Here is a 25049-nt window from a genome sequence, read left to right on the forward strand (position 1 = left end):
TAAAATTAACTGTTAAAGGTTAGTACTATTAGTGGACCAGCAGCACGCACAATCATGTGTGCTTACGGACTGTATCCCTTGCAGACTGTATTGATATATATTGATATATAATGTAGGAACCAGAATATTGATAACAGAAAGAAATGGGGGGAGGGAGTTTTTTTGGGTTGGTGCACTAATTGTAAGTGTATCTTGTGTTTTTTATGTTAATTTAATAAAAAAAAAAATTAATAAAAAAAAAACCGATACATATAATAAAAAAACCGATACCGATAATTTCCGATATTACATTTTAACGCATTTATCGGCCGATAATATCGGTCTGCCAATATTATCGGACATCCCTAATTAAAATGTGTATTTATTATTATTATTATTATTATAATAAAGTAATAATTTGTAGTATTATTATCATTATTATAATTATAATACAATGCACTACAAAAAAAAAATAAAAATAAAAAATAAATAATACATTGCACTATAGTACTGCAAATTTACATGCCTTCTACAAACCACGTTTCCATATGAGTTGGGAAATTGTGTTAGATGTAAATATAAACGGAATACAATGATTTGCAAATCCTTTTCAACCCATATTCAATTGAATGCACTACAAAGACAACATATTTGATGTTCAAACTCATAAACTTTATTTTTTTTTGCAAATAATAATTAACTTAATAATTAACGTGGCTGTAACACGTGTTGCAGCCACGTGTTACATGGCAGCAACACGTGCCAAAGTAGTTGGGAAAGGGCATGTTCACCACTGTGTTACATGGCCTTTCCTTTTAACAACACTCAATAAAGGATTGGGAACTGAGGAAACTAATTGTTGAAGCTTTGAAAGTGGAATTCTTTCCCGTTCTTGTTTTATGTAGAGCTTCATTAGTTCAACAGTCCGGGGGTCTCCATTGTGGTATTTTACGCTTCATAATGCGCCACACATTTTCGATGGGGGACAGGTCTGGACTGCAGGCGGGCCAGGAAAGTACCCGCACTCTTTTTTTTACGAAGCCACGCTGTTGTAACACATGCTGAATGTGGCTTGGCATTGTCTTGCTGAAATAAGCAGGGGCGTCCATGAAAAAGACGGTTAGATCGCAGCATATGTTGTTCCAAAACCTGTATGTACCTTTCAGCATTAATGGTGCCTTCACAGATGTGTAAGTTACCCATGCCTTGGGCACTAATACACCCCCATACCATCACACATGCTGGCTTTTCAACTTTGCGTCGATTACAGTCTGGATGGTTCGCTTCCTCTTTGGTCCGGATGACACGATGTCGAATATTTCCAAAAACAATTTGAAATGTGGACTCGTCAGACCACAGTGAAGACGGCGGTGTTTCTGGGTGTTGTTGATAAAATGGCTTTGGCTTTGCATAGTAGAGTTTTAACTTGCACTTACAGATGTAGCGACCAACTGTAGTTACTGACAGTGGCTTTCTGAAGTGTTCCATGGGGTGATATCCTTTACACACCGATGTCGCTTTTTGACGCAGTACCGCCTGAGGGATGGAAGGTCCGTAATATCGTCGCTTACGTGCAGTGATTTCTCCAGATTCTCCGAACCTTTTGATGATATTACGGACCGTAGATGGTGAAATCCCTAAATTCCTTGCAATAGCTGGTTGAGAAATGTTGTTCTTAAACTGTTCGACAATTTTCTCACGCATTTGTTGACAAAGTGGTGACCCTCGCCCCGTCCTTGTTTGTGAATGACTGAGCATTTCACGGAAGCTGCTTTGATACCCAATCATGGCACCCACCTGTTCCCAATTAGCCTGTTCACCTGTGGGATGTTCCAAATAAGTGTTTGATGAGCACTCCTCAACTTTCTCAGTCTTTTTTACCACTTGTGCCAGCCTTTTTTTAAACATATTGCAGGCATCAAATTCCAAATGAGCTAATATTTGCCAAAAATAACAAGTTTGAACGTTAAGTATCCTGTCTTTGTAGTCTATTCAATTGAATATAAGTTGAAAAGGATTTGAAAATCATTGTATTCTGTTTTTATTTACCATTTACACAACGTGACAACTTCACTGGTTTGGGGGGTTTGTAAATAGTTGTTGTAGTAATAGTCCAAGTTGTTGCAATTAGAACCATTATAGGATTGTAGGTAGTAGTGGTTGTACTATTCTTAATATTGATAATAATAATAATATTATTAAAACAATGCAGCACTGTTGTAGCTCAAGGGCTCATAAGTAATGCTTAGTATCACCACCAGATGGGGATGCTGAGTTAAATGCTTAAAAAAACATGCATTATATTTTATTGTTCAGTCATCTTATTTTTAATACTGCTGTAAAAAAAATATGTTGGGCGGGGGGGCAAAAGGACATGTGAAACCTGCAGCCATGTTTCCTCCTGGACTACATAGATGTGTGTTTTGCTCGTCGCCATGGAAACGTGCTGAGCAGAACAATATGCAAGGTCAATGAGAAACCATAACGCTGTCTCGTTGAATTGGTCAAAGTAAGACGTTATCCAGCGGAGAGAAGAAGGACTATTGATAAACCATCTCCATGGTACACACACTCACACACACACACACACACACACACACACACACACACACACACACACACACACACACACACACACACACACACACACACACACACACACACACACACACACACACACACACACACACATAGACAAATTAGAATCATGTTGCCAACAGGTGCTGCATTGAAGCAGTATGTGCAAAGCTGCAGAGCTATAGGCCGTGTGCTGTCATTACATTTGGCCAAAAGGCAGCTGTGCATGTACTCATGCGCGTACACGTACTTATGCGTGTGCATGTACTCATGCATGTACATGCATTCATGCGTGTGCATGTACTCGTGCGTGTACATGTGGGTATTTGGGGCAGTCTGCGGTCGTCATCGCAATACTTTCCACTGCTCACGTTCAGCTGGAAACGGACAGTATTTTGGTGCATGCACTGCAAAAAGTGAAATCTAAGTAGGATTAAATATCTCAAATAAGGGTGATGTTTGCTTATTTTCTGTCTGATAAGATAATTCTTCTCACTGAGCTGATTTTAATGTTAAAGTGTTTTACTTGTTTTAAGTGTTTTGGTCCTAAATGATCCCAGTAAGATATTACAACTTGTTGCTGAGATTTGATGACCTATATTGAGTAAAACATGCTTGAAACTAGAATATCTATATATATTCTAACAGTGAATACTATTATGACACTATTTTTTAATGCATTTTATTAGTAGATTTTTTTTAAAGTAAAATGTAAAAAAAAAAAATATGGTAAGTTGCAATAATTTCACCTCAAAATGTAGTGTATATTACTGTAAATGGAAAAACAGTACTGCTGTTTTTATGGTAAAAAAAAAGGCAGCTCGGTTGCTAGATTTTTACTGTAAAATTGACATTTGTTTTTTTACTGGAAATAAAAAAACCCAGCAATTTTACAGTAAAATGTAAAAAAATTGTTTTACTTTAAATTAAAAAAAACTGCAATTTTACAGTAAAATGTGGGCACCTGAGCTGCCAGTTTGTTTGTTTAAAAGTAAAATTTAAAAAATATATATGGTAAGTTGCAATAATTTCACCTCAAAATGAAGTGTATTTTACTGTAAATGGAAAAAGAAGTACTGCTGTTTTTATGGTAAAAAAAAAAAGGCAGCTCAGTTGCCAGAATTTTACTGTAAAATTTATATTTGTTTTTTTACTGTAAATAAAAAACCCTGCAATTTTACAGGGAAATTTAAATTTGTTTTTTTTACTGTAAATAAAAAAAACCTGCAATTTTACAGTACAATTTAAATGTGTTTTTTTTTTACTGTAAATAAAAAAAACTGCAATTTTACAGTAACATTTTGGCACCTGAGCTGCCAGTTTGTTTGTTTTTACCACAAATCAACAACTGTAGATTTTTCGGTGTATTACTGTAAATGCCAAAAATACACCACAGTTTATTACAGTAAAAAAAAAGTATTGTTATTTTAATTTACAGAAAAATGCTGTAAAAACACAGTAAATTTCACAATTTTACTTTGAAATCTATTGCTACTTTTACATTGCACTATTTGATGGATAACTTCCTTTGAAATCATTATTATGAGTATTTATTTTTATTGAAAAAATGGTTTGATAATATATTTTTGCACAATTAGACGATATTTAAGTTAATTTGTGATTACATGGAGTACAGATATGTTTTTTCTTTTTATGGTTGGCCCCAGAGGGCCGCTTCTAACAGTGAATACTATTATTACACCATTTTTTTATGCATTTTATTAGTAGATTTTTTTAAAACTAAAATGTAAAAAAAAAAAATGGTAAATTGCAAGAATTTCACCTCAAAATGTAGTGTATTTTACTGTAAATGGAAAAAAAAATACTGCTGTTTTTATGGTTAAAAAAGGTGGCTCAGTTGCTAGAATTTTACTGTAAGATTTGTTTTTTTTGCTGTAAATAAAAAAAACCCTGCAATTTTAAAGAAACATTTACATTTGTTTTTCTACTGTAAATAAAAAAAACTGCAATTTTACAGTAAAATTTACATTTGTTTTTTTACTGTTAATAAAAAAAACTGCAATTTTACAGTAACACTTACATTTGTTTTTTTACTGTAAATAAAAAAAACCCTGCAATTTATAGTAAAATTTGCATTTGTTTTTTTTACTGTTATAAAAAAAACAACGCAATTTTACAGTAACATTTTGGCACCTGAGCTGCCAGTTTTTTTTGGTTTTTTTTTACCACAAATCAACAACTGTAGATTTTTCAGTGTATTACTGGAAATGCCAAAAATACACCACAGTTTATTACAGTAAAAAAAAAAGTATTGTTATTTTAATTTACAGAAAAATGCTGTAAAAACCACAGTAAATGTCACAATTTTACCATGAAATCTATTGCTACTTTAACATTGCACAATTTGATGGATAACTTGCTTTGAAATCATTATTATGAGTATTTATTTTTATTGAAAAAATGGTTTGATAATATATTTTTGCACAATTAGACAATATTTAAGTTAATGTGTGATTACATGGAGTACATATATGTTTTTTCTCCCAAATAGAAAGAAATAATACATTTAGTAAGAAAAGTTGCAGTACTTTATTGATACTGATTATTTTCACTGAGGGCCATGTCGCAGTTATGGTTGGCCCCAGAGGGCCGCTTCTAACAGTGAATACTATTATTACACCATTTTTTAATGCATTTTATTAGTAGATTTTTTTAAAACTAAAATGTAAAAAAAAAATATGGTAAATTGCAAGAATTTCACCTCAAAATGTAGTGTATTTTACTGTAAATGGAAAAAAAAATACTGCTGTTTTTATGGTTAAAAAAGGTGGCTCAGTTGCTAGAATTTTACTGTAAAATTTGTTTTTTCTACTGTACATAAAAAAACCCTGCAATTTTAAAGAAACATTGACATTTGTTTTTCTACTGTAAATAAAAAAACCTGCAATTTTACAGTAAAATTTACATTTGTTTTTTTACTGTAAATAAAAAACCCCTGCAATTTATAGTAAAATTTGCATTTGTTTTTTTACTGTAAATTTAAAAAAAACGCAATTTTACAGTAAAATTTTGGCACCTGAGCTGCCAGTTTGTTTGTTTTTTACCACAAATCAACAACTGTAGATTTTTCGGTGTATTACTGTAAATGCCAAAAATACACCACAGTTTATTACAGTAAAAAAAAAAGTATTGTTATTTTAATTTACAGAAAAATGCTGTAAAAACCACAGTAAATTTCACAATTTTACCATGAAATCTATTGCTACTTTTACATTGCACAATTTGATGTATAACTTCCTTTGAAATCATTATTATGAGTATTTTTTTTTATTTAAAAAATGGTTTGATAATATATTTTTGCACAATTAGACAATATTTAAGTTAATTTGCTATTACATGGAGTACAGATATGTTTTTCTTCCCAAAATAGAAAGAAATAATACATTTAGTAAGAAAAGTTGCAGTACTTTATTGATGCATATTATTTCCAGGCTTTCGAGGGCCAAATAAAATGAAGTGGCGGGCCACATCTGGCCCCCGGGCCTTGAGTTTGACACCTGTGCTCTAGGAGTAGGAGTCGTAATAGTTTAGTTTTAGTGGCAATGGTATTAGTCTAGAAGTATATCAAGAAGTATCTATTGCTACTCTCTTTACAGTAATACTGCAGTATTGTACTGTACTCGATAGGTTGTTTACTTTTGAGCAGAGGGTGTTCTCACACTTGTCTCTTTGTACTCATTCATTCATCCTCTGGAGGCAGTTATTACGCTGCGTTGCCGTGACGACCAAAACAATAAGCACACCTCACATGGAATTCATCATTGCAGCTTGTGTTCATTTGGGATCAACTTCTCATTGTCATCACCGTTTCCATCTCGGATTACACACAAATACAACTACTTCTGTGAATATCATATGGTAAACTGCTGTTGTGTGTGTGTGTGTGTGTGTGTGTGTGTGTGTGTGTGTGTGCCTGTGTGTGTGTGCGTGTGTGTTTGAAAAAAAAAACAGAATACAATGATTTGCAAATCCTTTTCAACTTATATTCAATTGAATAGACTGCAAAGACAAGATATTTAATGTTCAAACTGAGAAACTTAACTTTTTTTTGGCAAATAATCATTAACTTAGAATTTAATGGCAGCAACTCATTGCAAAAAAGTTGTCACAGGGGCATTTTTACCACTGTGTTACATGGCCTTTCCTTTTAACAACACTCAGTAAAGGTTTGGGAACTGAGGAGACACATTTTTGAAGCTTCTTAGGTGGAATTCTTTCCCATTCTTGCTTGATGTACAGCTTAAGTTGTTCAACAGTCCGGGGGTCTCCCTTGTGCTATTTTAGGCTTCATAATGCACCACACATTTTCAATGGGAGTCAGGTCTGGACTACAGGCAGGCCAGTCTAGTACCCGCACTCTTTTACTATGAAGCCACGCTGTTGTAACACATGGTTTGGCATTGTCTTGCTGAAATAAGCAGGGGCGTCCATGATAACGTTGCTTGGATGGCAACATATGTTGCTCCAAAACCTGTATGTACCTTTCAGCATTAATGGTGCCTTCACAGATGTGTAAGTTACCCATGTCTTGGGCACTAATACACCCCCATACCATCACACATGCTGGCTTTTCCACTTTGCGCCTATAACAATCCGAATGGTTCTTTTCCTCTTTATTCTGGAGGGCACGACGTCCACAGTTTCCAAAAACAATTTGAAATGTGGACCCGTCAGACCACGGAACACTTTTCCACTTTGCATCAGTCCATCTCAGATGAGCTCGGGCCTAGCGAAGCCGGCGGCGTTTCTGGGTGTTGTTGATAAATGGCTTTCGCTTTGCATAGTAGAGTTTTAACTTGCCCTTACAGATGTAGCAACCAACTGTAGTTACTGACAGTGGTTTTCTGAAGTGTTCCTGAGCCCATGTGGTGATATCCTTTACACACTGATGTGGCTTTTTCATGCAGTACCGCCTGAGGGATGGAAGGTCCGTAATATCACCGCTTACGTGCAGTGATTTCTCCAGATTCTCTGAACATTTTGATGGTGAAATCTCTAACTTCCTGGCAATCACTGCATGTAAGCGATGATGTTACGGACCTTCCGTCCCTCAGGCGGTACTGCATTAAAAAGCGACATTGGTGTGTAAAGGATATCACCACATGGGCTCAGGAACTCTTCAGAAAATCACCGTCAGTAACTACAGTTGGTCGCTACATCTGTAAGTGCAAGTTAAAACTCTACAATGCGGAGCCGAAGACATTTATCAACAACACCCAGAAAAAAAAAAAAAAGTGTTTCTCAGTTGGAACATTAAATATCTTGTCTTTGCAGTCTACTCGATTGAATATAAGTTGAAAAGGATTTGCAAATCATTGTATTCTGTTTTTATTGCCAACGTCACTGCTTTTAGGGTTTGTAGATGTTCTCATTCATGCATTCTGCAGCCTGTGGAGCATGACTCTACCACAGCAGCCCTGGCAGCCATTAATAGAAGATGTCCTCTTGTCTCTGAGGAGTGCCGGGGGTCTCTGTTGCATTCTAGTGGTGTTCCAAAGTGACAGTTGTTCCAACAGATTGGATTAGCTCGGTCTGGGCTTGCAAGGACATGCCGTGGAAGGAAGTGGACTTGTCACACACACTTGTGTCTCTGTGTGTGTGTGTGTGTGTGTGTGTGTGTGTGTGTGTGTGTGTGTGTGTGTGTGTGTGTGTGTGTGTGTGTGTGTGTGTGTGTGTGTGTGTGTGTGTGTGTGTGTGTGTGTGTGTGTGTGTTTGTATAATAATAAGGGTGGGTTACCGGCTTGAGTGCATGCATCTGTTCCCCCCCCCTAATGTTCATATTTGTGCATACATTTGCCGTGTGTGAGTGGAATGGAATTGCTCTCATGTGTCGGACAGCACACACTTTAGCGGGAATGCGGGTGTGTCCCCGGAGTGGGATTGTCCACATGTCGCCATCTTAATAACACCGTACTGTACACTGCAGATCACTTTACTGTAAACTCTGTGGCCCATGCACACATGCTTCTATTTGTAAGGTGCAGGCCTGACCCCTGCTGGGGGAAAGAAGCATTAACTAGAAGAGGCAATTCCTGAAGGAAATGCTCCAATGTTGAAGTTGAACTGAATGTAGTATGAATGTAAGAATAGTTTGAATGTTGGAATGTTGAAGAGCTGACGCTGAACTGAAATATGCTGATGGAATGTAGGGTGAATGTAGAATTCGTTTGAACGCTGAAATGGTTTGAATGTTGAAGAAAACCGGAATTTGGTTCCGGAACATGTTTGAATGTCCAGGATGAGTGGAATGTGTTGATGTTGGAATGGTTTGAATAGGTTGAAAAATGTGGCAATTGTGCAACTTTAGAGTGTCCGCCCTGAGATGGGTAGGTTGGGAGTTCAAACCCCGGCCGAGTCATACCAAAGACTATAAAAAATGGGAGCCATTACCTCCCTGCTTGGCACTCAGCATCAAGGGTTGGAATTGGGGGTTAAAATCAACAAAAATGATTCCCGGGCGTGGCCACCGCTGCTGCTCACTGCTCCCCTCACCCCCCAGGGGGTGATCAAGGGTGATGGGTCAAATGCGGAGAATAATTTCGCCACACCTCGTGTGTGTGTGTGACAATCATTGGTACTTTAACTTGAACTTAACTTGGAAAAATGTCCCATTCATTTCAATGGGAACTTCCTGGAAATTTGGGAGTTTTGGGAAAAGCGGGATTTTTTGGGGAAATGATTAGGAGCGTGAATGTCCTGAATGAGCTGAATTGGTTGATGTTAGAATTGTTTAAATCGGTCATTAAATATGGAATTAGTAAAAAAAAAAAAAGTTCTAGTTCCTTAACCAACTTGGTTTTTGTCCTGAATATGAGGAGTAGAGTAGTAGTAGTTGTTGTGGTGGTAGTAGTAGGATTTGTAGTAGTTTTAGTAGTGGTATTGATAAAGAGGATATTATTGTAGTTGTTGTGGTGGTAGTTGTAGGATTTGTAGTAGTTTTAGTAGTGGTATTGATAAAGAGGATATTATTGTAGTTGTTGTGGTGGTAGTTGTAGGATTTGTAGTAGTTTTAGTAGTGGTATTGATAAAGAGGATATTATTGTATTTGTTGTGGTGGTAGTTGTAGGATTTGTAGTAGTTTTAGTAGTGGTATTGATAAAGAGGATATTATTGTAGTTGTTGTGGTGGTAGTTGTAGGATTTGTAGTAGTTTTAGTAGTGGTATTGATAAAGAGGATATTATTGTAGTTGTTGTGGTGGTAGTTGTAAGATTTGTAATAGTTTTAGTAGTGGTATTGATAAAGAGGATATTATTGTAGTTGTTGTGGTGGTAGTTGTAGGATTTGTAGTAGTTTTAGTAGTGGTATTGATAAAGAGGATACTATTTCAGTTGTTGTGGTGGTAGTAGTAGTAGGATTCGTAGTAGTTTTAGTAGTGGTATTAATAAAGAGAATGTTAGTGTAGTTGTTGTGGTGGTAGTAGTAAGATTTGTAGTAGTTTTAGTAGTGGTATTAATAAAGAGAATATTAGTGTAGTTGTTGTGGTAGTAGTTGTAGGATTTGTAGTAGTTTTAGTAGTGGTATTAATAAAGAGAATACTATTTCAGTTGTTGTGGTGGTAGTAGTAGTAGGATTTGTAGTAGTTTTAGTAGTGGTATTAATAAAGATAATATTATTGTAGTTGTTGTGGTGGTAGCCGTAGGATTTGTAGTAGTTTCAGTAGTGCTGTTGCTAAAGAGAGTAGTAGTAGTTGTTGTTGTGGTGGTAGTAGTAATATTTGTAGTAGTTTTAGAAGTGGTATTAATAAAGAGAATATTATTGTAGTTGTTGTGGTGGTAGTTGTAGGATTTGTAGTAGTTTTAATAGTGGTATTGATAAAGAGGATATTATTGTAGTTGTTGTGGTGGTAGTTGTGGGATTTGTAGTAGTTTTAGTAGTGGTAATAATAAAGAGAATATTAGTGTAGTTGTTGTGGTGGTAGTAGTAAGATTTGTAGTAGTTTTAGTAGTGGTATTGATAAAGAGGATATTATTGTAGTTGTTGTGGTAGTAGTTGTAGGATCTGTAGTAGTTTTAGTAGTGATAATAATAAAGAGAATACTATTTCAGTTGTTGTGGTGGTAGTAGTAGTAGGATTCGTAGTAGTTTTAGTAGTGGTAGTAATAAAGATAATATTATTGTAGTTGTTGTGGTGGTAGCCGTAGGATTTGTAGTAGTTTTAGTAGTGCTGTTGATAAAGAGAGTAGTAGTAGTTGTTGTTGTGGTGGTAGTAGTAATATTTGTAGTAGTTTTAGAAGTGGTATTAATAAAGAGAATATTATTGTAGTTGTTGTGGTGGTAGTTGTAGGATTTGTAGTAGTTTTAGTAGTGGTATTGATAAAGAGGATATTATTGTAGTTGTTGTGGTAGTAGTTGTAGGATCTGTAGTAGTTTTAGTAGTGGTAATAATAAAGAGAATACTATTTCAGTTGTTGTGGTGGTAGTAGTAGTAGGATTCGTAGTAGTTTTAGTAGTGGTAGTAATAAAGATAATATTATTGTAGTTGTTGTGGTGGTAGCCGTAGGATTTGTAGTAGTTTTAGTAGTGCTGTTGATAAAGAGAGTAGTAGTAGTTGTTGTTGTGGTGGTAGTAGTAATATTTGTAGTAGTTTTAGAAGTGGTATTAATAAAGAGAATATTATTGTAGTTGTTGTGGTGGTAGTTGTAGGATTTGTAGTAGTTTTAGTAGTGGTATTGATAAAGAGGATATTATTGTAGTTGTTGTGGTGGTAGTTGTGGGATTTGTAGTAGTTTTAGTAGTGGTAATAATAAAGAGAATATTAGTGTAGTTGTTGTGGTGGTAGTAGTAAGATTTGTAGTAGTTTTAGTAGTGGTATTGATAAAGAGGATATTATTGTAGTTGTTGTGGTAGTAGTTGTAGGATCTGTAGTAGTTTTAGTAGTGATAATAATAAAGAGAATACTATTTCAGTTGTTGTGGTGGTAGTAGTAGTAGGATTCGTAGTAGTTTTAGTAGTGGTAGTAATAAAGATAATATTATTGTAGTTGTTGTGGTGGTAGCCGTAGGATTTGTAGTAGTTTTAGTAGTGCTGTTGATAAAGAGAGTAGTAGTAGTTGTTGTTGTGGTGGTAGTAGTAATATTTGTAGTAGTTTTAGAAGTGGTATTAATAAAGAGAATATTATTGTAGTTGTTGTGGTGGTAGTTGTAGGATTTGTAGTAGTTTTAGTAGTGGTATTGATAAAGAGGATATTATTGTAGTTGTTGTGGTGGTAGTTGTGGGATTTGTAGTAGTTTTAGTAGTGGTAATAATAAAGAGAATATTAGTGTAGTTGTTGTGGTGGTAGTAGTAAGATTTGTAGTAGTTTTAGTAGTGGTATTGATAAAGAGGATATTATTGTAGTTGTTGTGGTAGTAGTTGTAGGATCTGTAGTAGTTTTAGTAGTGATAATAATAAAGAGAATACTATTTCAGTTGTTGTGGTGGTAGTAGTAGTAGGATTCGTAGTAGTTTTAGTAGTGGTAGTAATAAAGATAATATTATTGTAGTTGTTGTGGTGGTAGTTGTAGGATTTGTAGTAGTTTTAGTAGTGGTATTGATAAAGAGGATATTATTGTAGTTGTTGTGGTAGTAGTTGTAGGATCTGTAGTAGTTTTAGTAGTGGTAATAATAAAGAGAATACTATTTCAGTTGTTGTGGTGGTAGTAGTAGTAGGATTCGTAGTAGTTTTAGTAGTGGTAGTAATAAAGATAATATTATTGTAGTTGTTGTGGTGGTAGCCGTAGGATTTGTAGTAGTTTTAGTAGTGCTGTTGATAAAGAGAGTAGTAGTAGTTGTTGTTGTGGTGGTAGTAGTAATATTTGTAGTAGTTTTAGAAGTGGTATTAATAAAGAGAATATTATTGTAGTTGTTGTGGTGGTAGTTGTAGGATTTGTAGTAGTTTTAGTAGTGGTATTGATAAAGAGGATATTATTGTAGTTGTTGTGGTGGTAGTTGTAGGATTTGTAGTAGTTTTAGTAGTGGTATTGATAAAGAGGATATTATTGTAGTTGTTGTGGTGGTAGTTGTAAGATTTGTAATAGTTTTAGTAGTGGTATTGATAAAGAGGATATTATTGTAGTTGTTGTGGTGGTAGTTGTAGGATTTGTAGTAGTTTTAGTAGTGGTATTGATCAAGAGGATATTATTGTAGTTGTTGTGGTGGTAGTTGTAGGATTTGTAGTAGTTTTAGTAGTGGTATTGATAAAGAGGATATTATTGTAGTTGTTGTGGTAGTAGTTGTAGGATTTGTAGTAGTTTTAGTGGTGGTATTGATAAAGAGGATATTATTGTAGTTGTTGTGGTGGTAGTTGTAGGATTTGTAGTAGTTTTAGTAGTGGTAATAATAAAGAGAATACTATTTCAGTTGTTGTGGTGGTAGTAGTAGTAGGATTCGTAGTAGTTTTAGTAGTGGTATTAATAAAGAGAATATTAGTGTAGTTGTTGTGGTGGTAGTAGTAATATTTGTAGTAGTTTTAGCAGTGGTAGTAATAAAGAGAATATTATTGTAGTTGTTGTGGTAGTAGTTGTAGGATTTGTAGTAGTTTTAGTAGTGGTATTAATAAAGAGAACATTGCTGTTGTTGTATTGGTAGTAGTAGGGTTTGTAGTAGTTTTAGTAGTGGTATTAATAAAGAGAATATTAGTGTAGTTGTTGTGGTGGTAGTTGTAGGATTTGTAGTAGTTTTAGTAGTGGTATTGATAAAGAGGATATTATTGTAGTTGTTGTGGTGGTAGTTGTAGGATTTGTAGTAGTTTTAGTAGTGGTATTGATAAAGAGGATATTATTGTAGTTGTTGTGGTGGTAGTTGTAGGATTTGTAGTAGTTTTAGTAGTGGTATTGATAAAGAGGATATTATTGTAGTTGTTGTGGTGGTAGTTGTAAGATTTGTAATAGTTTTAGTAGTGGTATTGATAAAGAGGATATTATTGTAGTTGTTGTGGTGGTAGTTGTAGGATTTGTAGTAGTTTTAGTAGTGGTATTGATAAAGAGGATATTATTGTAGTTGTTGTGGTGGTAGTTGTAGGATTTGTAGTAGTTTTAGTAGTGGTATTGATAAAGAGGATATTATTGTAGTTGTTGTGGTGGTAGTTGTAGGATTTGTAGTAGTTTTAGTAGTGGTATTGATAAAGAGGATATTATTGTAGTTGTTGTGGTGGTAGTTGTAAGATTTGTAATAGTTTTAGTAGTGGTATTGATAAAGAGGATATTATTGTAGTTGTTGTGGTGGTAGTTGTAGGATTTGTAGTAGTTTTAGTAGTGGTATTGATAAAGAGGATATTATTGTAGTTGTTGTGGTGGTAGTTGTAGGATTTGTAGTAGTTTTAGTAGTGGTATTGATAAAGAGGATATTATTGTAGTTGTTGTGGTGGTAGTTGTAGGATTTGTAGTCGTTTTAGTAGTGGTATTGATAAAGAGGATATTATTGTAGTTGTTGTGGTGGTAGTTGTAGGATTTGTAGTAGTTTTAGTGGTGGTATTGATAAAGAGGATATTATTGTAGTTGTTGTGGTGGTAGTTGTAGGATTTGTAGTAGTTTTAGTAGTGGTAATAATAAAGAGAATACTATTTCAGTTGTTGTGGTGGTAGTAGTAGTAGGATTCGTAGTAGTTTTAGTAGTGGTATTAATAAAGAGAATATTAGTGTAGTTGTTGTGGTGGTAGTAGTAATATTTGTAGTAGTTTTAGCAGTGGTAGTAATAAAGAGAATATTATTGTAGTTGTTGTGGTAGTAGTTGTAGGATTTGTAGTAGTTTTAGTAGTGGTATTAATAAAGAGAACATTGCTGTTGTTGTATTGGTAGTAGTAGGGTTTGTAGTAGTTTTAGTAGTGGTATTAATAAAGAGAATATTAGTGTAGTTGTTGTGGTGGTAGTTGTAGGATTTGTAGTAGTTTTAGTAGTGGTATTGATAAAGAGGATATTATTGTAGTTGTTGTGGTGGTAGTTGTAGGATTTGTAGTAGTTTTAGTAGTGGTATTGATAAAGAGGATATTATTGTAGTTGTTGTGGTGGTAGTTGTAGGATTTGTAGTAGTTTTAGTAGTGGTATTGATAAAGAGGATATTATTGTAGTTGTTGTGGTGGTAGTTGTAAGATTTGTAATAGTTTTAGTAGTGGTATTGATAAAGAGGATATTATTGTAGTTGTTGTGGTGGTAGTTGTAGGATTTGTAGTAGTTTTAGTAGTGGTATTGATAAAGAGGATATTATTGTAGTTGTTGTGGTGGTAGTTGTGGGATTTGTAGTAGTTTTAGTAGTGGTATTGATAAAGAGGATATTATTGTAGTTGTTGTGGTGGTAGTTGTAGGATTTGTAGTAGTTTTAGTAGTGGTATTGATAAAGAGGATATTATTGTAGTTGTTGTGGTGGTAGTTGTAGGATTTGTAGTAGTTTTAGTAGTGGTATTGATAAAGAGAATATTAGTGTAGTTGTTGTGGTGGTAGTTGTAGGATTTGTAGTAGTTTTAGTAGTGGTATTGATAAAGAGGATATTATTGTAGTTGTTGTGGTGGTAGTTGTAGGATTTGTAGTAGTTTTAGTAGTGGTATTGATAAAGAGGATATTATTGTAGTTGTTGTGGTGGTAGTTGTAGGATTTGTAGTAGTTTTAGTAGTGGTATTGATAAAGAGGATATTATTGTAGTTGTTGTGGTGGTAGTTGTAAGATTTGTAATAGTTTTAGTAGTGGTATTGATAAAGAGGATATTATTGTAGTTGTTGTGGTGGTAGTTGTAGGATTTGTAGTAGTTTTAGTAGTGGTATTGATAAAGAGGATATTATTGTAGTTGTTGTGGTGGTAGTTGTGGGATTTGTAGTAGTTTTAGTAGTGGTATTGATAAAGAGGATATTATTGTAGTTGTTGTGGTGGTAGTTGTAGGATTTGTAGTAGTTTTAGTAGTGGTATTGATAAAGAGGATATTATTGTAGTTGTTGTGGTGGTAGTTGTAGGATTTGTAGTAGTTTTAGTAGTGGTATTGATAAAGAGGATATTATTGTAGTTGTTGTGGTGGTAGTTGTAGGATTTGTAGTAGTTTTAGTAGTGGTATTGATAAAGAGGATATTATTGTAGTTGTAGTGGTAGTTGTAGGATTTGTAGTAGTTTCAGTAGTGCTATTGATAAAGAGAGTAGTAGTAGTTGTAGTAGTTTTAGTAGTAGTATTAAGAAATAGTGTAGTACTACTATTAACTAATAATACAGGTATTAGGGTAAAGTTGCATAACTTGTAATGGTACAGTAGGTGGTTTTATACAGTACATAGTCATGTTAGTAGTGGTGTTAACGAAGAGAATTGTAGTAGTTGTTGTGGGGCAGTAGTATGATTTGTTGTAGTTTTAGTAGTGGTATTAAGAAAGAGAGTAGTAGTAGTAGTTGTGATGGTAGTAATCAACAATTAAGAGAATAGTAGTAGTTGTTGTGGTGATAGTGTCATAGCATCTGAAGTAGTATTTTAATATCAGCAGAGTAATAGTTGTAGTTGTCACAGTTCTAGTAGTAAGTGTTCTACATAGTAGTTTTACTAGTGGTAGTGATAGCAATAAAGAAAAAAATATACTAGTTTTGGTGGTGGTACTATTGATAGTTGTAGTGAGGATGGTAGCAGGAGTTGGTGTGGTGGTAGTTTTAGTATTTGTAGTAATAAATGGTAGTAGTTGGAGCACTACAATATACAGTGTATTATTGTAAAAAGTACATTATATGTGATATATTTCCATGCAGCTCACCTAATGTGCGTCTTTCTGCTCAGCATATTTATTTCCCTTTTTCTCTTTGGCTCAGTGGCAAATAAGCAACATGGTTGCTGCAGTCCAGACTTATTTGTCATGAATCACAGTGTTGCTGTTTGTCTAACCTGTGGACATCTGTGTTTAGGATTAGTAGATACTTCAATCCACCCACAAAGTACACATGCACGTCCAATATAAGCAATTGTTGGCAGAAAAACATCTTTTTTTTTTTATTCTAACCTTTTTCATTTCATACCTAATTCAGGGCCCTGAGCAAAATGTTATTTTGAGGCCCCCAGGCCCCCATTTCAACATTTTTTCCACACTTTTGTATTAATGTGAAACTAGTTTTCTACTTTTTTATTCTATTTAGTTTGTTGCATGTTTACTAAAACCGAGGAATGGGAAAGAAACTGTTCAATATAAAAAAAACTGTGTGCAAAATAACAGATTTTAAATGATAAAACAATTAGGGATGTCCGATAATATCGTCCTGCCGATATTATCGGCCGATAAATGCGTTAAAATGTAATATCGGAAATGATCGGTATCGTTTTTTTAATTATCTGTATCGTTTTTTTTGTTTGTTTTTTTTTGTGTTTTTTTTATTAAATCAACATAAAAAACACAAGATACACTTACAATTAGTGCACCAACCCAAAAAACCTCCCTCCCCCATTTCTTTCTGTTATCAATATTCTGGTTCCTACATTATATATCAATATATATCAATACAGTCTGCAAGGGATACAGTCCGTAAGCACACATGACTGTGCGTGCTGCTGGTCCACTAATAGTACTAACCTTTAACAGTTAATTTTACTCATTTTCATTAATTACTAGTTTCTATGTAACTGTTTTTATATTGTTTTACTTTCTTTTTTATTCAAGAAAATGTTTTTAATTTAGTTATCTTATTTTATTATTATTTTTAAAAAGTACCTTATCTTCACCATACATGGTTGTCCAAATTAGGCATAATAATGTGTTAATTCCACGACTGCATATATCGGTTGATATCGGTATCGGTTGATATCGGTATCGGTAATTAAAGAGTTGGACAATATCGGAATATCGGATATCGGCAAAAAGCCATTATCGGACATCCCTAAAAACAATCAATTTGCAAAACAAGTTGGCACGTTGTGTAAATGGTAAATAAAAACAGAATACAATGATTTGCAAATCCTTTTCAATTTATATTCAATTGAATAGACTGCAAAGACAAGATATTTAATGTTCCAACTGGAAAACGTTGTTATTTTTTGCAAATATTAGCTCATTTGGAATTTGATGCCTGCAACATGTTTCAAAAAAGCTGGCACAAGTGGCAAAAAAGACTGACAAAGTTGAGGAATGCTCATCAAACACTTATTTGGAACATCCCACAGGTGAACAGGCTGATTGGGAACAGGTGGGTGCCATGATTGGGTATAAAAGCAGCTTCCATGAAATGCTCAGTCATTCACAAACAAAGATGGGGGGCGAGGGTCACCACGTTGTGAACAAATGCGTCTAAGAACAACATTTCTCAACGAGCTATTGCAAGGAATTTGGGTATCTCACCATCTACGGTTCGTAATATCATTGTGGAGGGGGGCGTGGCCTGCGGGCCTGCTGCGGAACGGGGTGTGCGAGGACCGGCCTCGAAGACAGCGACAGGTGAGTAGATGACCCAGGTGAGCCTTGTTATATAATCACATGTCGCCTTTATTAGCAGCAGCCGGAACGAGACACGTTGTTGGAGTTGGAGTGGGAGCCAGAGAGAGGGAGAGAGACACGGACTCTGAAAAGAAGACATTTTGCTGGAAAGCAAAAGCCGAGCAATCTTTATGAAAATAAAACAGTGTTGTACCCTGAAATCCGGGCTCTCCTGGCAGTGTGTGGTGGTCCGAGGAACCCACGAGAGGGCAACCTCTACAATCATCAAAAGGTTCAGAGAATCTGGAGAAATCACTGCACGTGAGCGATGATATTACGGACCTTCCATCCCTCAGGCGGTACTGCATCAAAAAGCGACATAAGTGTGTAAAGGATATCACCACATGGACTCAGGAACACTTCAGAAAACCACTGTCAGTAACTACAGTTTGTCGCTACATCTGTAAGTGCAAGTTAAAACTCTACTATGCAAAGCCAAAGCCATTTATCAACAACACCCAGAAACGCCGCCGACTTCGCTGGGCCCGAGCTCGTCTAAGACGGACTGACGCAAAGTGGAAAAGTGTTCTGTGGTCTGACGAGTCCACATTTCAAATTGTTTTTGGAAACTGTGGACGTTGTGTGCTCCGGAACAAAGAGGAAAATAATAATTCGGATTGTTCTAGGTGCAAAGTTGAAAAGCCAGCATGTGTGATGGTATGGGGGTGTATTAGTGCCCAAGACATGGGTAACTTACACATCTGTGAAGGCACCATTAATGCTGAAAGGTACATACAGGTTTTGGAGCAACATATGTTGTTATCATGGACGCCCCTGCTTATTTCAGCAAGACAATGCCAAGCCAGGTGTTACAACAACATGGCTTCATAGTAAAAGAGTGCGGGTACTAGACTGGCCTGCCTGTAGTCCAGACCTGTCTCCCATTGAGAATGTGTGGCGCATTATGAAGCCTAAAATACCACAACGGAGACCCCCGGACTGTTGAACAACTTAAGCTGTACATCAAGCAAGAATGGGAAAGAATTCCACTTCAAAAATGTGTCTCCTCAGTTCCCAAACGTTTACTGAGTGTTGTTAAAAGGAAAGGCCATGTAACACAGTGGTAAAAAATGCCCCTGTGACAACTTTTTTGCAATGTGTTGCTGCCATTAAATTCTAAGTTAATGATTATTTGCAAAAAAAACCAAGTTTCTCAGTTGGAACATTAAAGGCCTACTGAAACCCACTACTACCGACCACGCAGTCTGATAGTTTATATATCAATGATGAAATCTTAACATTATAACACATGCCAATACGGCCGGGTTAACTTATAAAGTGACATTTTAAATTTGCCGCTAAACTTCCGGTTCGAAACGCCTCTGAGGATGACGTATGCGCGTGACGTAGCCCGACGAACACGGGTATGCCTTCCACATTGAAGCCGGTACGAAAAAGCTCTGTTTTCATTTCATAATTCCACAGTATTCTGGACATCTGTGTTCGTGAATCTGTTTCAATCATGTTCATTGCATTATGGAGAAGGAAGCCAAGCAAGCAAAGAAGAAAGTTGTCGGTGCGAAATGGACGTATTTTTCGAACGTAGTCAGCCACAACAGTACACAGCCGGCGCTTCTTTGTTTACATTCCCGAAAGATGCAGTCAAGATGGAAGAACTCGGATAACAGAGACTCTAACCAGGAGGACTTTTGATTTGGATACACAGACGCCTGTAGAGAACTGGGACAACACAGACTCTTACCAGGATTACTTTGATTTGGATGACAAAGACGCAGACGTGCTACTGTGAGTATGCAGCTTTGGCTTTTTTTTGCGTATGTACGTAACTTTTTTAAAATATATAAGCTTTATGAACCTTGGGTTAGGTGAACGGTCTTTTGGGCTGAGTGATTGTGTGTGTTGATCATGTGTTTGAATTGTATTGGCGTGTTCTATGGAGCTAGGAGCTAGCAGAGGAGCTAGGAGCTAGCATAACACGTACCGTACCGTAAGTGCGCGTCACGTACGTAACTTTTTAAAAATATATAAGCTTTATGAACCTTGGGTTAGGTGAACGGTCTTTTGGGCTGAGTGATTGTGTGTGTTGATCGGGTGTTTGAATTGTATTGGCGTGTTCTATGGAGCTAGGAGCTAGCAGAGGAGCTAGGAGCTAGCATAACAAACACGCAGGTGTTATTATGCAGGATTAATTTGTGGCATATTAAATATAAGCCTGGTTGTGTTGTGGCTAATAGAGTATATATATGTCTTGTGTTTATTTACTGTTGTAGTCATTCCCAGCTGAATATCAGGTACCGTGAGTATGCAGCCTTGGCTGCTAAACATTCGATAACTTGACCGTATGTGCGCGTCACGTACGTAACTTTTTAAAAATATATAAGCTTTATGAACCTTGGGTTAGGTAAACGGTCTTTTGGGCTGAGTGATTGTGTGTGTTGATCAGGTGTTTGAATTGTATTGGCGTGTTCTATGGAGCTAGGAGCTAGCAGAGGAGCTAGGAGCTAGCATAACAAACACGCAGGTGTTTTTATGCAGGATTAATTTGTGGCATATTAAATATAAGCCTGGTTGTGTTGTGGCTAATAGAGTATATATATGTCTTGTGTTTATTTACTGTTGTAGTCATTCCCAGCTGAATATCAGGTCACCCCCGGCTCTCACAGCATCTTCCCTATCTGAATAGCTTCAACTCCCCACTAGTCCTTCACTTGCACTTTACTCATCCACAAATCTTTCATCCTCGCTCAAATTAATGGGGAAATTGTCGCTTTCTCGGTCCGAATCTCTCTCACTTCATGCGGCCATCATTGTAAACAATAGGGAACTTTGCGTATATGTTCAACTGACTACGTCACGCTACTTCCGGTAGGTGCAAGCCTTTTTTTTATCAGATACCAAAAGTTGCAATCTTTATCGTCGTTGTTCTATACTAAATCCTTTCAGCAAAAATATGGCAATATCGCGAAATGATCAAGTATGACACATAGAATAGATCTGCTATCCCCGTTTAAATAAAAAAAATTCATTTCAGTAGGCCTTTAAATATCTTGTCTTTGCAGTCTATTCAATTGAATATAAGTTGAAAAGGATTTGCAAATCATTGTATTCTGTTTTTATTTACCATTTACACAACGTGCCAACTTCACTGGTTTTGGGGTTTTGTAGTAGTAGCACTTGTATTAGTTAAAGAAGTAGATTGCTATAGTTGTATAGTGGTAGCTGATGTAGTAGTAAATGTAGTACTGTAGTTCAAGTTGTACTAGTTCTGGAAGTATTTGTAGTAGTTTTTGTAGTCGTCATAAAACTGTCATAGGATGTATGAGGATGATCTTCTCTCTGTGTGCATAATAGACACTGAGAGCACAGACAAAAAGCCCCCAGTAACAACAACAAATGCTTTTGCTCCGTCAGCTGACAGCAGCTTAGTCATGTGACAAGAGATGTGGCGTTTGTGACCGAGTCGAGCCTTTTGGACGTCTCATTTAGGAGAAGGGCGAGAACCATTCTAATTGTGTGATCCTTTTTAATATAGTGTTATTAGTATACTATTATAAACACATATAATCTTCATATGTTTTATGTATTGTTAAAATGATATTTTGTGAACATGCATGGAAGTATTATGTAGCCACAATAGGATTGTACGGTATACCGGTATTAGTATAGTACTGCGATACTAATGAATCATATTCTGTACTATACCACCTCTAAAAAGTACCGGTCCGCCATCCCCCCGCGCCCCCGTCGTCGTCACGTCGTGTCATTGCTGGTTTAAGAGCAGCGGAGCATGTTCGGCAGCGCACAATCACAGAGTACTTACAAGCAGACACAGCGTGTAGACAGAAAAGGGAGAACGGACGCATTTTGGCTTAAAAACTAACGATAAAGGCGAAGTTATAACACTGAAACATTAATCCTCGCCTCCGTGGCGACAAATAAAGTAAGTTTCTTACAAGTATTATTATCACTGGAGGACGAGGAATAGCTAAACATGCTTCACTACACATGCCAGCAGTTAACAAGAGTCACATACCAAGTTATATTACTTTAAGGTGTATGGCTATGGAATTAGAGAAAAAAAAGTACAATTAGCTAAAAAAAAAAGTTAGCACGTTAATGTTAGCATACTAACATGAGCATGCTAGTGTCACATACCAAGTTGGGTTACTCTAAGGTGTATGGCTATGTAATTAGAAAAGAAAAAAAAGTACAATTAGCTAAAGAAAAAGTTAGCATGTTTATGTTAGCATGCTAACATGAGCATGCTAGCAGTTAACAAGTGTCCCATACCAAGTTATATTACTCTAAGGTGTATGGGACGAAGCCCCTAAAGGGACATGGGGGAAAACATTTTTTTATTATTTATTTATTTATTTATTTATTTATTTTTCGACATGTATCTCGTGCGCACGAGAACCTTTTTATAAAGTTATAAAAAAAATGTAAAAAAAATTATTATTATTATTATTTTTAGACATGTATCTCGTGCACACGAGAAACTTTTTTATAAAGTTATAAAAAAAAAAAATGTTTTTAATTATTATTTTTTTTAGACATGTATCTCGTGCGCACAAGATAGTTTCTCGTACATGTCTAAAAAAAAAATTTTTTTTTTACATTTTTTTTTATAACTTTATAAAGATTCTCGTGCGCATGTCTAAAAAAAAAATTATAATTTTTTTTTTTTTTTTTTTTATAACTTTATAAAAAGTTTCTCGTGCGCACGAGTACATGTCTAAAAAAAAAAAAAAAAATTGTAATTATCAATTTTTTCCCCCCTTATTTTTAGACATGTATCTCGTGCACACGAGAAACTTTTTTATAAAGTTATAAAAAAAAAAAATGTTTTTAATTATTATTTTTTTTAGACATGTATCTCGTGCGCACAAGATAGTTTCTCGTACATGTCTAAAAAAAAAATTTTTTTTTTACATTTTTTTTTTATAACTTTATAAAGATTCTCGTGCGCATGTCTAAAAAAAAAAATTATAATTTTTTTTTTTATTTTTTTATAACTTTATAAAAAGTTTCTCGTGCGCACGAGTACATGTCTAAAAAAAAAAAAAAAAATTGTAATTATCAATTTTTTTCCCCCTTATGTCCCTTTAGGGGCTCTGTAGTATGGCTATGGTATTAGAGATAATAATAAAAAAGTACAATTAGCTAATAAAAAGTTAGCACGTTAATGTTAGCATGCTAACATGAGCATGCTAGTGTCACATACCAAGTTATATTACTCCAAGGTAAACGGTTGCAAAATTAGCACAAAAAAACAAAACGAGCAATACAGCAACGAGCCGGTCTTTAGAGTGGCTCTTTAAAAGGGAACCATTCAAAGAGCCATGAAGCCCATCTCCACATGTGACTGCACAGGAAGTGGGCTTGTGAAGGCAAAACGAGAGCGTGCGAGAGAGAGAGAGAGAGAGAGCTCCCACACAGGACAGCTGTGGAAGTGGGAGGGAAGTGGATGTAGTGAGGAGGGGGAGGGAAGATAAGGAGGAAAAAGAGGCAAAGTTGTAAAAAGTGGGAAGAGTCGGAGACTTGAGTTTGGATCCACTCTCCCGTTTTTCTTCTCCTCCTCCCTCTTCTGCCGGACTCCTAATTTGGGATTTGTTTAAAAATCGGGACTGCTCTCCTTGGACGGCGTTTCCTTGCTGGGTGAAAGGGAACTCAAACACATTTGTCCCCCCCACCCCACCCTTAAAAACAAAACAAAAATGTCTGATTCCAGTGTCAACGCTCACTTGGAGGGGATCATATCAGACTTTGAAGGTTGGTTCCTTCCTTTTTCTTCCCCTGGACAGCCGGAGATGCTTTCCACATGTTAGATTGGAAAAAGTCTGTAAACGTGTGTGTGCTCCAGCTAGGAAGGAGAAAGTTCGGACTGCTTTTGAGACGTGGGTTTGCTAATCATGTTATTACGGGACTAAAAAGGTGCAATCAGCCTTCTTCTCCACAGGAACCTACCTTGGAGCAGGCCCATATGGGTGTGCAACAGACCAGAAAGAAGCTGGTACTGCTTTTTTTTAAAAAAATTTTACCCGTGACACTTGATTGTTGCTGCTTGGGAATGTAAAGATGGCTTGCAATTTGTCTTTCTGACCTGGGAAATGTGTAAACTATTGGTGATGTAGTGGTTCACGTAGCTGTTTGAATGGAAATGCTACATGGATTACCATTATGTAAGTCTGCACCCTTATTTGTGACACCACAATGATTGTAGTTTTGTGGATTTTCCCCATTATTTGGGTTCATACACACAAGTATGCAATAGGTAGAGCTTATATTGGAGTCCAGGAATTACCCTGATTTACCCTTTTTTCTTCTAGTGACGTCTATGATTTCAGTTTTAGTTGGGTTTATGCTAGCACACTACAAAACCCCAAAACCAGTGAAGTTGGCACGTTATAATAATATATTTTATTTGTAAAAAAGCATTTTACATTGAGCAAACAACCATCAAAGTGCTACAGTGTATTAAAAAATAAATACAAAGATAATAAAAATAAATACAAATAAAAACTAGAACAGCCTAATAGCTAGAACTAATATGCATATATCTAAAAAAAAAAAAAGAAGGCTTTTTTAAAAAGAAGGGTTTTTAAGCCTTTTTTAAAAAAAATAGCATTCACAGTCTGTGGTGCCTTCAGGTGGTCAGGGAGAGCGTTCCACAGACTGGGAGCGGCGGAGCAGAAAGCCCGGTCTCCCATTATTCGTAGCTTTGTCCTCGGAGGTTGGAGGAGGTTAGCCTGTCCGGAGCGGAGGTGTCATTGTCGGAGGCATTGTCTTGCTGAAAATAAGCAGGGGCGTCCATGATAATGTTGCTGGGATGGCAACATATGTTGCTCCAAAGCCTGTATGTACCTTTCAGCATTAATGGTGCCTTCACAGATGTGTAAGTTACCCATGTCTTGGGCACTAATACACCCCCATACCATCACAGATGCTGGCTTTTCAACTTTGCGCCTATAACAGTCCGGATAGTTCTTTTCCTCTTTGGTACGGAGGACACAACGTCCACAGTTTCCAAAAATAATTTGAAATGTGGACTCGTCAGAGCACAGAACACTTTTCCACTTTGCATCAGTCCATCTTAGATGAGCGTTTCTGGGTGTTGTT

General features: G+C 36.0%; 1 protein-coding gene across 3 annotated transcripts in view; it reads left to right on the forward strand.

The window, feature by feature from the left end:
- The window catches only part of LOC133642681 (septin-9-like), a 175751-nt gene that overhangs the window by 48414 nt on the left and 102288 nt on the right, over window positions 1–25049 (forward strand). Inside the window, exon 1 of one of the 3 annotated variants that reach the window (XM_062037032.1) lies at window positions 23405–23702. The exons of the other annotated variants lie outside the window; for them this stretch is intronic. Within the exon in view, the coding sequence (XP_061893016.1) occupies window positions 23648–23702 (55 nt within the window). The 5' untranslated portion in view covers window positions 23405–23647. Of the gene's footprint in view, window positions 1–23404; window positions 23703–25049 lie in introns of those variants that run through there. 3 annotated transcript variants of the gene reach the window in all.

Source organism: Entelurus aequoreus, linkage group LG25 (genome assembly GCF_033978785.1).
Source record: "Entelurus aequoreus isolate RoL-2023_Sb linkage group LG25, RoL_Eaeq_v1.1, whole genome shotgun sequence".
NCBI lineage: Eukaryota > Metazoa > Chordata > Actinopteri > Syngnathiformes > Syngnathidae > Entelurus > Entelurus aequoreus.